This window comes from Heloderma suspectum, chromosome 1 (assembly GCF_057233095.1).
Source record: "Heloderma suspectum isolate Gila_16-S chromosome 1, 16-S_ref, whole genome shotgun sequence".
NCBI lineage: Eukaryota > Metazoa > Chordata > Lepidosauria > Squamata > Helodermatidae > Heloderma > Heloderma suspectum.
In genome coordinates this window covers 121,046,070-121,058,297 of record NC_139458.1, presented here as the reverse complement: position 1 = coordinate 121,058,297, position 12,228 = coordinate 121,046,070, and the positions used below count along the sequence as shown (strand labels likewise).

The following is a 12,228-nucleotide window of genomic DNA, read 5'->3' as shown; positions in this document are numbered from 1 at the left end:
TAATAAAAATGCACAGATGTAGCTGCAAGCTATAGATTCAAAGTAACATGTAGTTTGGAGGTTCAGTGGTAGGGAACACCATGTAGACAAACCCCAAAGTACTGTACACATGTAAAGCCAATTTGGGACAGATAAAAGGAAGTACTTCTTCACAGGAAGCATAGTTAAGTTGTGGAATTTGCTACTACAAAATGTAGTGATGGCCACCAGCTTGGACAGTTTTAAAAGTGGTTTAAGCAAATTCATGGAGGATAAGGCTGTCAGTGGCTGCTATTCAAGATGGCTATAGATTAGCTCTTGTACTGGAGGCAGTTATACCTCTTTAGGCCAGTTGCTGGGGAGCACAAAAGGGAAGGCACTGTTGTACTCATGTCCTCTTGTGGGCTTCCTGCAGGCAGCTGGTTGGCCCCCGCAGGAACAGAATACTCGCTACACAGGCCTTTGGTCTGATCTAGCATGGCTCGTCTTACATTCTTATGAGACTATCCTGCATTAACAACCCTGTGCCAAATGATAAGAGATTATCATTTCTCTAGCATTCAGTTCATTATAGCTTCCTACCAAGCATCTTGGCCACTGATGGTCAGTTGATGTAGGAATGTAGATCAGGAGTGGGTGTGGATGGATGGACATAGCAGGAAGAAATAGTTGTGCAGTTTGGATTGGGACTAGCACAAGAGACATGGACTTTTTGCGGTTGGCCAGCAAGAAGTAGCTTTGAGGAGCTGCAGGTGAATAGTGTTCTGCTTTTGGGAAACTGTAGCTGCTTCAAGGACTAGTACCGACTGTCTCTCCACCCCACCTCTTTGGCAATACGATATTACACAGGATATTACAAAACATACTATAAGTCTCCATGAGGAAATGGGCCCTATCAAAGGCTGCCCTTGGAACTTGCCCAGGTAAGTGGGGACCTCGATACAGCAACAATGGAACATAAAGTTGTATGATGGTTTGCTTGAAATCAATGACAAACCATTGTTTATTTTGTGAGAGGGGGGTGGGAAAGAGGAGAATAAAGGCAACCATCCCAGCTTGTTGCCTCAGAATACCTTCATCCTCTATACTGCAGTGCTCAGCTCATTTCTGAATTTTCTTGCTTTATCTCTGCCCTGTTTCCTTTGCATTCCGGCATGCTCATTTGTCCTAACCACAATTCCTTTCAGTGATCGTATTTTCTTTGTGCTTGTGAAACTTTAAAGAGAGAGGGAGAGAGAAAGACAGCAATTTGTGTGAAAAATCATTTTCTCCCAGATTAATGTCCATTATGCTTGACTCTTATCACAGTGTCATTAGCTAGAATCATTTCTGGAGTGACAGAATAATAGAAACCACTTTCCCTGGTTGCCTCTTGCGGAGTTATCCTGCCATACGTCATGTGTCATACTGCTTCATGGAAAATGCCATGGGTCTGCTGCTTGAAAATGCAATGCTGCTGCGTGCAGCTACAGTGTCCCTTATGTATCTTTCAGAAGCCATGTGCAGTGCAGTCGCGATCCATGTTGACTCAGATGGAAATACTACTGTGTTCAATGGAGCTTAGGTTTGCAGCCTTACAGTCTACAGTGGTCCTGTGGAGCAGCCTTCCCCAACCTGGTGCCCTCCAGATTTTAGACTACAACTCCCATCACCCCAATGGGCATGCTGGCTGGGGATGATGATAATTATAGTCTAACACATCTGGAGGGCACCAGGTTAGGGAAAGCTGCTGTAGAGGATTGTCAAGGATGTTCAAAGACTATGATGGCGAGACTCAGGCAATTGGTTAGATCAGGGGTGGGGAACCAGTGGGCTTCCAGATACTTTTGAACTCCAGCTCCCATCAGCCTCAGCCAACTTACCCAATGGGCAGTGATGATGGGAGCCATAGTCCAACTGGTCCATCTGTAGGGCCGCAAGTTCCCCATTCCTGATTTAGATGGAGGAACACAAATTTGGTTTCTGAAATGGCATATGCTTCTTGTCGCACAGTAGCCTTCACCTAGCAATATAGGGCTTTTCTACACGAGAGATTTATTATGCGCTTGTCATTCCCTACTCAAGGTTGTTTATGGGTTCTTTAGATGACAAAGTGGCCCTCGTGTTTCACTTCTGTGTCTAACCAACACTTTCAGTGAGTTTTTTTAGAGCAGGGAAAATGCAGCATTTAATTGTGAAAGTGAAAGAAAGAGTGATTTCCTCTTGTGTATTTGTGCTATTCTGCTATAGTGCCACCTAGAGGTTATGTAGCAGAAAAGCAGGAAAGGAAATGCCCCTCATGTAGGGCTTGGATCTCAATTCTGCGACAATATCAAAGGTAGATACAGCGGATTAACAGCCTTTTAACAGCCTCGTGTAGAAAAGCTCATAGAATCAGTTATTCTGCTATAGAATTACAACTGAGAATGCTATTGCCTCTCTACACAGTTTGCTTTGTGGCTTTAAAGTGGAATTGACCTTTTAGCAAGCTTTACTCATACTGCCTGTAGTTAAGAGTAGCCCTTCCTTGAAGGGGGAGAGCAAAGTCATGAGGAACCCTTCTTAAGAGTCTGTTGGGTTTCCTGTCACCTGGGCACAAATCAAGACTCTGGTTTTAATCATCAGAGCGCTTTATGCTTTTGGGTTTCCTTCCCAAAGAGAGCTCCTTCCCTGCTGTATCCCATCATGATCTCTAATTCTGAAGGTGGCTTCCTGGCTATGCCATCTTTTCCACAAAACCATACAACATCTAGAGAGTTGTTCCGTGGTTGATCTTAGAGCCCATTCCGATGTGACATAAAAGCAGGCAGAGCCAAAGTTCTCCTGAGTCATCCTTCTACCCCCCCCCCTTCTGCTGTAAAGTGGGACTCATGGATCTCACCCAACATGACTCATCTAGAGAGGGGGAGGCTGACGGGTCTCATGATGGGTGATAGATCCATTAATCCCCACTTCGCATGTCACAGCAGAAATGAGGGAAACAAAAGTGTGACCTATTCATGCTTTCTGCTTTCCCCACACTGTGAAATGCTAGATCTATCTCTCAGGCCCAGAATCTCATTAAAGATCAGAGCTGGCTCTTGATTAAAGTGTTAAGGTGGTATGGGGCAGTTTGAGCTTATAACCACTGGAGGCTGGTGGCTCCGGTATCAGTGGGGCAGTGAATCTGCTTTGGGTTTCAGTCAGAACCAGTCAGCGCTCTAAAGGGCCTATCCAAGGTGTGGAGCTATCCAAGCTATCCTTTGATAGCTCCTTTAGAGTTTTGAACTGGTTCTGACTGAAACTCAGAGTGGATTCACTGCCCCACTAACATCTGAGCCACCAGCCTCCCCTACTTATAACCATTTTAGCATGGTTTTAATCTATATTTTGTAGGATTCTTGCTTCATTTTGCAAAGTATATATTAATTTCCATCCAAGCTAATGATTACATTAAGTCAGATATTTTTACATCTGATTACCTAATGCTAAGATTATTTTTGTCTCCTCTTTCCAAATTTATGCACGACCAGAAAAGTTATAAACAAAAAAAGCACAAATATAACTTAAGTGTGCGATTCCAAGAAGTTTAGATGCATCCAGTGCAGCAGTGCTAAAGCCCTGGACTGCAATTCTGCACAGAGTTAGGTCTGCTATTGAATTCAGATATGCTTTAAGCAGCCTAGCTGTGTGCCAGATCACAGCCAAGTTCCTTGCTGTCCCTGTACCCTCAATGCCATTTTCACTTAAGTGAGTTTTTAAAAATGCATTCTCACTTGTCTCAATTTCCAGTAAAAGAGGTTACCTTCCTGACTGAGGGAACCATCCTATCCTTCCTGGGAGGACAGCAGAAAGGCTGTAGGAGGCTGTTGACTCCCCTCTCCACAACCAGAGAGGAAAGGTCATCACCAGAAATCTCCCTGGTGCACTGCTGGAAAACTCAGCCACTGTTACTGTTCTGCCAGTGGTGCTGTGCTGGAGGTGGGGCCAGGAATAGTGCATGCGAGGGGCCACCATGGATCTGTGTGGCTTCCCTATTCACATGAGTAACGCCTGGATAGGGCTAGAATCACTTTGCATTCCTTCCTGTTGCCTTACTGTTGATGCCACAGAGAGAGAGAGAGAGAAAGAGAAAGAGAGAGAGAGAGAGAGAGAGAGAGAGACTGTCACGGTGTTACGTTCTCTCATAAGAGAAAGGGGTTGTGCAAATACCAAAACCTTAAAACTCTGTGAACATCCTCCTGGACGCAGTGAACACATGGGCACTACATTTCAAAAACATGTCTGCAAACCACCCAGAGAGCAGGGTAGACCTTGGTTGGAATTCTGCTTACGTGAAAGATCTATCCTGGAGCTGGTGAAATGGTGCCAGTAGAAAAAAAAACTAGGCCAGAACCACAAACACCTCAGGGCTTTGGGGGATTCAAGCCATTAATTACAAGAAAGAGATTTCTCTCAGCTCAGCAGTGTCTAAGGTAAGCACCTGGAATTCATTGGCTGGGACAATTATCAAAGGTAACTATTTTATGGCAAACAACTTTACTTCAGAGCTTGAAGTACGATTGTTAAAATAAAGCTGTCAAACAAAAAGAGGCAGCCTATTTCTGGGGGTGTCTCTACACCTCCAGTTTGTTGCACATTCATGATTGGCCACTCACTGAATTGTGCGGGTTCATTACATGATGTTGTCATCACCTAATCATTATCCCACCATTTCCTCTCACCTATCCCCTGTTTTCATCAAACGGAAAAAATGTATTTTTCCAAATCTGCACAAATGGAGTGCCATGACCTCCCTGTGTATTTCTCCCCCAGCGTGAATGAACTGCTGTGTGTTGGTGGCTGTGGGCAGTTGTTTTGGGTTGTTAGGGGTGCAGTCATGATGCCGAAGGCGGTGGCGACAGGCTGTGGGGCGTGTTGCCTTCCTGCACCTGCGCCGTTTTGGGTCCTCACCATTTTCGGCCTGCAGCGTTCTGAACAAGGCATCAGAGCGGCAGGGCAGCAGAGCAGCGTGCTGGCCTTCTGACCTGCTGGTACGCCCTCCTGCTGTGCACTCCCAGTGAGTAAACAGCTGAGTAAACGGCTGAGATTGTCAAAAACACTGAATGGAGAGGCAGGGGGCCTGGGGAGATCAAAGGGGGGACTGTCTGCCTGTCAGTCCCCATCTACCAGTAACATGCAAGGGGAAGGAAAGGGGCAGGAACCAGGGAGGAATTATCCCTACACCCCGAGCGTGTGTAATGTTTCTTCACGGAGAAGTGGCGATGCCTCTGAGTGGCACCACAACCCCTGTGAGAAGGAAAGAAACAAAAAATAACATGATGGGGACAGCCATCTAAAGAGAATGACCTAGTCCTGCAATGATACCGGATGAGGAAAAAACTGGCTGTGATGGAACCCTGGGTCCTTCATATGCGTAAAAATCACAGGAGTCTGCCCAGCCTTCCTCACTGGGCGCCACCTTCCCAGTTTTCTCTTCAAAGGAATAAAGGCAAGGTCATTGCCTTCCTCATCACCAACAGAAACTTCCATAACATTGTCATCACCCCCAAGTATATATTTTAGGACCAAATCACATGTAATGCAGGAGATCTGTGATTGGATTTCCTGATGTTTTTATTTTAAAGTACTTCAAAGTATTTTAAAATAGGGAAGGGTTGGGGTTTTTTTTTTAGCCCTTTGCCTCTGTGATGTTTCCCCAATAATTCACTCTCTGAAGCTCCAATTCACTTGGCAGCTGAAAACAGCAACAAGACCAAATATGGTGTACTAACACTGCAGTCCTGTGCATGGCTACTCAGAAGAGAGTCCCATTGAGTTAAATGAGGCTCCCGCCGGGCAAGTGGGTACAGAATTGCAGCTGGGAAGAGCAGTCCTACGGGGTGGCATGGAAGGTTCTGTGGTGCAACAGTCACATCCAAAGTCTTGCTGACTTGCTGTGACCAGGGCTGGAGGGGTGTGCTTGCGTATGGCCTTTCCTCCTGCAGTGTTTTTTTTTTTCCTCCCTTTCTCATTGACTGCAGATATATGGGAGGAAATTATCTCCATGAACTCTAGAGCTGGTGTAGTTTGGGGGCCTGTTTTCATGGGCTAGTCAGGAGAATGGGAGAGCTTAGATACCACCAACCATCCGGTCTTTTTCAGCACTCATTGCCAGCGGGACAGCAATGGTAGTGGACTTTTCTGCTACTACAGCAAGAGGACCCCTGGCAGCTGTCCCACCAGTGGCCTTCCTCGGCTGGCAGGGTAGCACTTCTGCTGCATCCCATGGTCCCTCAGCCACCCTGTCAAGGAGTGCAGGATTGGTCCCTCAGGGCACATGGTGGTTGGGGAATGCTGGGAGTTGTATGACCTTTTTCTGTCTAAACAACATTTTTCTGTCTAAACATGCATAGGATTGCACCTCAAGAGTACTTCCTTATTGTCACCTTCCAAGGAGTACAGGATTGCTCCCTTAGGGCACAATCCCATGCATGTTTAGACAGAAAAAGGTCATACAACTCTATGCTGGCTGGGAAATGCTGGAGGTTGTGGGACTTTTTTTCTGTCTAAACATGCATAGGATTGCATCCTTAGTGTCTCATCTAGTTTGGCTTTTACATTTTAAAAAAAAATTAGGAATATGCAGCCCTTCCAAGTTGAACATATATATCATTAACCTTTAGGAGCAGAAAGGTTTGGGGCAGGGTGAAGAAAGGCAAGATATGCAGTTGTGCTTTTATGTATCTCTCACCATTGAGCCCATTGTCTTTAGCTTTTGTGCCCTTCTTCTCAAGCTGATTCTAGAAAGTTCTTCATTGATATACTTTTTCATACTCATCAGTAGTTCCAGAAGCCTTACCTTCTTTCTGGGAAGCCGGCAGATTACAATGGTGAATCTGTAACCCTTGAAGAAATGCTTTAATTGCAATGTTTTGCCTACAAGAATGATTCTGACAAGTAATCCATATATTTTATTCTTTGAATCTGAAATGAAATGCCATCACCACCAGTACCACCACCCTTCAACCTCTATCACAACCCTTTATATTTGGCAGCTTAAGACATAACTCCATACACCCTGAATTCCTTTTACTCTAGATACTTTTTAAAGGCTTACAGGAAGTGGGCTGCTTTTGCAAAGTGGAGAATTTAAGTGAACCACAGAAGTAAGAAAGACTGAATTCACATTATCAACTAAAAAGCCAAACTTTTATTATTAAGAGGGAAAGGAGAAAGGGAGAAAAAGAGAGAGAGAGAGACCTGCAGAACTCTCTAAGTTTCACCTTCTATTTGTTATATTTATTAGTGCTGTGAAGACTGAAGACATGAGTTGTATCAAGGATTTGGGGGCTCGATTATGCACTCACCAGTTTTGCCATTTTAGAAGCAAAGCCAAAGCAAGCTTCTTTTCTGTTATATTTCCACTGGGAGTCTGATATTTATTCACGATTTCGGAAGCATATCTCTGGGATCCTCTGATTATTTCAGAAAAAGAATTCTGATTTACACTATATAGCAGGCATTGAAACCATGGTACAAAATTTATTTCATGCTAGAATTATTTTGCATAACATCATGCATGCATTTTACTCAGAAGTTCTAAATTGCATACAATGCCATTGTCTTCGTTCTTAAACTCTTAGACAAGTTTATACTTGAGTAATTTCCTGATTTGTATATGTAAGTCCCAGGTGGTGGTTGTTTTTTATTTTAAAAAATTCAATACTGCTTAGTTAATATGAACTATTTGTCATGAGGGGTCTTCACATTGGCTCTATACACCAATAAAGTACAACATAACCAGAGCTGGAAAATTAATTTAGACCAGCTGTAACCATCAGGTCCAAGAATTGGTCCCATGTTTCACAAGCATGCCAACAAAAACAGACAGGAAAAAAGGTCGTACATTTTACACAATTCTAGTTGAATGAAAAGTTCTTGATTTTTCATGTCAGTGTGATGAATGCATGAAGGCATGGTCAATATGACCACCCAATTGCACTTTTAAAACCATTCACTCTTCTTATCTTGTATACAAAAAGAAGCAATCCATAGCAAAGGAATGTACTATTTTAGAACATTTTACAGTTTGGCTACAACAACGTATGTAAAAGTAAAGAGCTTTGAAAGAAAATATATCACTTTATCTTTCCCCACCCCACCCCTTTAAAGTTACTCATACAGTTGCAGGGTTGTTTCTGTTTTGTTTTTCATGCAATTCATGCTATGGAACAACAACAACAAAAATTTCTACCATTTGTTACATTTTGGCCATAGAAAAAGCCTGCAAATCTACTTTATATCTCTGAAACCACATAGAATCATCCTGCAAACTTGCATGGAGTGAGATTACATTTGTCCAAATGAGGAGGTCTTCTATGCCCGCACAGTTCCACCCAGACGTTTATAAGCCATCATTGTCCATCTGGTTCTCTCCATGTCAAGTCACTTTGACTGCCTCTGTTGGCATATATTTAGCAATGACAGGCCTTTCTTTGCAAAGATCTGCATGTAAAGAATATAATCAATACTTGAGCTTCTCTCCTGTGCTTTTCAAACCAAGCTGGGCGTTTTAAAGGAAGGAGGGCTAAGGTAGAAAGAGCTACATGCAGAGGCAGCCAGTTTTCTTCTCCACCAGTACTTTTTTCCCATGCAGCCAGCCAGCCAGCTAGAGACCTCTCTACAGTGTATCTTATTGCTTTCAACATAGAATAGGCACCCATGCAAAGTTTCATCCTACTGCGTGTGTTTTGCTCAAACTCCTGCAGGGTTCCTATGGCTCAAAAATATCCTGAGAAAAGCAAAATCTTCAATCGTTGGCATGTTTCAGCATTGCACCATATGCCTAACCCATTCCATAAGAGCCATTGGATCCACCATTAGCCAAGAAAAGCACATACCGGCATGGTGCACCATTAGAGAAAACTACATGGTGCATCCGCCTTACTGTCTTATGTACCGATATCATGCAGTGTTATGGCCCACCAAAGCTACTAATGCCCACTTAGTGTCATCTCAGCACTACTTAACAAGGATGTGGTCAACGTCAGTGTTACTAACACCAGTAGTAACACCATCCCCATGAGATGCTACTGAGAGACATGACATTTTCAGACATCATCATCGTCTGCTTAAATGTGACACTGCATCGGCTAATTAGAAAGAGTTGCTTTTCTTTTTCTTTCTTTTTAAAGTATCATTATTATGATTTTTAGACCATTCTCTGCTACTGATCCATGCTACAAAATGGATGGGATGGGAGACCAAGAATGTCTCATTGGGCTAGGAGAACTGTAGGGTGCAGGCTTTGAGGATAATCCTACTGCTTTTCCACTTATGCCAGCTATGCTGTTAAGGCTCCGTGACATTTCATAACCTTTGTTTAAAAGAAAAAAAATGCAGAAATACAGCATTGGATCAACAACAGAATGGTCAACAAAGTAGCCAGATCAGTAGCATCCTCATGCTTCGACATGCTGAGAGTAGTATCCCTTGCAACATGGCCATGCCAGAAACAGTCAGAAAATGGCGGAGAGAGAAAAAAATCCTTCCCTTGGATGGACACCCTCTACTATAATATAAGCAGTGTCATAAAGCAGCTGGAATAAATAAACAGCAGTGTTTTCTGTGTGAGTCTACGGAACTCTTCACATCACATTTTATGAAGGGCAGGCCCCCTCAAAAATGTCTTTATCACCCCCACCCCACCAAAAATCAAAAGCATTTATTGTGTTGCTATAGAGATACTACTCAGTTTGTGTACCAGCATTTTTGCATGCACTTGTTTTCCTTTCCCCTCTCTGCCAGTTTTTAGACATGCACAAAACAGCTCAGCAAGTTATAGACACAGTTACACAATCTATGAAATGAAATTCAGTTGAAAGAAACACTTAAGATGTTCTCTACATATATTTCTTTTTTTCCAAACAGGCCAACAATATGCTGACATTTATACTTCTTTAGCCAGCTGGCCTTACTTTCAGTCAACAGGCAGAAGTGCATCATGGGAACTGCACATTTTTCATCCCAAAAGAGGTGCCATTTTGCAGCAGTCTCACAATGCACTGAAGCAAGAACCAACAAAAGGCTCCAGTTGAATGAAAATGGCCTATGCCTATCCAATAAAGAATCAGATATAAAACACTTTGCTACAAAGGTAAATTTTAGCAGAGATACTTTCACATGAAAGTACAGTGATCCTACTATATCTTATCATTAATAAGCTTTACAATTATAATTATGTATACTCTATTCCTACAACTGACATTTAGTCTAGACTTCCTCATTTTTCTTTTACCAACAAGCAATGCATCCTGCAGTTTCTATAGAGCTCTATCCTGTGCCATGGATTTACACCCTACAGTCTTTGTAGTTTCTTAATATGCAGTGTTACAATCTATGGCCACAACGACCCAAAACAAGGGGGGGGGTCACCCCAAACCCAGCATGAGCAAGGGATGCCCCATTCACTTTACTTATTTGGGAACATACCACAGAGCATTCAGCAACTACTCACATGAAGCTCCATAGGCACACTGGAGCCTCTGTGTGCATGCTGGAGTTACCAGAAAGGGGCATATGTATACCACATTGAACTTGAAGTCAGACATGGATTTCAATGATGTTTTACTTTTCTAAATATGCACTTCTTAATTTCATAAGGATATATATTACATTATTTGTATTTTTGCTGTCATTTATTTAGCAGCTTAAATAAGCCATGGTCTGCGCACACTCTCTAGATATATACATATATGGAAGCCACTCGTTTTTATTTCAGTAATGGGTGCAGTCGATACTGTCATAAAAGTTGGGTCAAAATATCCAGGGAGACTGGCAACAGGCCATGGTAACAAAAGCTACCAATGGAAATACGGATTAATTTTGGGGGGTGGGGGTGGAGGTCCTTCCATTGACTTACGATGCTGCTTGTCCTAGAATTTTAACTTAAGTGCCATATAAAGACAGAGGTGGCCAAATGATTGTTTTGATATGCCTGCTCTTTCCAAATAGCTGCTGTCCATCGACTATTCCAGTAGATGAGTCTTCCACATGTCTTGAGGAGCAGCTAGAATAAAGATACTGCAGACGACTCTCTACTGGCACTTCATGAAATAAGCAAACACGGAAGACTAATCTGTTTGATGATGTAGCCTTCAGTGCCCTCTTAACTCAGTGGCTCCCAAACTGCATACTGGAACCCTTTTGGGCACATGAACGCTTGTCAGCGGAAATGTAAATTTTTTTTTAAAAAAAGATGGTGACCACTGTCACTTGCATTCCATTTGTAAAGGCCTGGGATTCCCACAAGTGACCTTCAGGTGAAAGTTCTTAGAACCTCCAAAATTCTACTGAACATGTTTTGTATCTCCTCCTCTCCTCTGTCAGCCACACAGGAAAGCAGGGCAGAGAAGGAACAGGTGGCAGATGCTCAAGGAGTACCAAAACATTTTGTGGCAGTAAAAGGGTTGGTGCCATATTGGCAGAGGGATTGCAAGAATAGTGTGGAAGGAAGCTGAGATGGAACCACATGCGGGCTGTTGCAGGTGCACATTGGATTTGCATGACAGCGACATTACCTGCAAAGGGTACACAGATTAAAAAGTTTGGGAACCACTGTTCCTAGCCCAGGTGTACTGATTAACTTAATAGCTAAAACAAGCTTGCTACTTGTTAGTAAGCACTTTCTTAAAACTATGCTGCTATCTATGTGATTATTGGACCTCATCTACATACCCTTTCTTATTCCTCCATCAGGCGGGCAGGGATATTCCCCGGTTGATAAGAGGAAGCAAGGTCCGTATCTCTCCCGAGTGCCAGAATGGGCAAAGGGCAGGCCTTCCTCGGGTGACATAGCCTGGTCTATGTGGGGACAGTCTTCATTTGCCAGCGCCGCCTTGGCCACCTCCCCATTGAGTTTCGAATCTTCAAACATATAAGCAGAAGGCTATTGAAACACTAAGAATGGTTTTATTGGAATGAAATCTGTCGGTAGGGTTCAACAGCTATGTGGAGATATAGAAAAAGAAAAAAAAGTCGCACATTTCTCCTAGGTACATTGGTGGTGTGCAGTGCACCCAAATTATTGTTATTATTTTAAGGAAAACAGCGAAAGGGGGAAACAAAATGTTAGCTTGTTAGAAACAGGGTAGCATTAGCTCCTAGCTCTGAGCAAAAGTCTACAATTAGAAACGTGATTATGTTTAGCATGACGTAAGATGGCACCCAAATTATTTGTTTCTCATGAAACGTCCTTGAACTCACAGCACTTTGGAAATTGGCATTGATGATTATTCGTTTTGTGGCTTT

General features: G+C 43.0%; 1 protein-coding gene across 3 annotated transcripts in view; it reads right to left on the bottom strand.

The window, feature by feature from the left end:
* Positions 1 to 7,443: 7,443 nt before the first annotated feature.
* Positions 7,444 to 12,228, bottom strand: part of KCNC1 (potassium voltage-gated channel subfamily C member 1) — a 204,685-nt gene continuing 199,900 nt past the window's right edge. Inside the window, exons 3-4 of one of the 3 annotated variants that reach the window (XM_084855046.1) lie at positions 11,656 to 11,844; positions 7,444 to 8,424 (exon numbers count right to left, since the gene is read on the bottom strand). In XM_084855046.1, coding sequence (XP_084711172.1) covers positions 8,360 to 8,424; positions 11,656 to 11,844 — 254 coding nt within the window. In that variant the 3' untranslated portion in view covers positions 7,444 to 8,359. Of the gene's footprint in view, positions 8,425 to 9,158; positions 9,296 to 11,655; positions 11,845 to 12,228 lie in introns of those variants that run through there. The other 2 variants (XM_084855044.1, XM_084855045.1) reach the window with 2 other exon arrangements.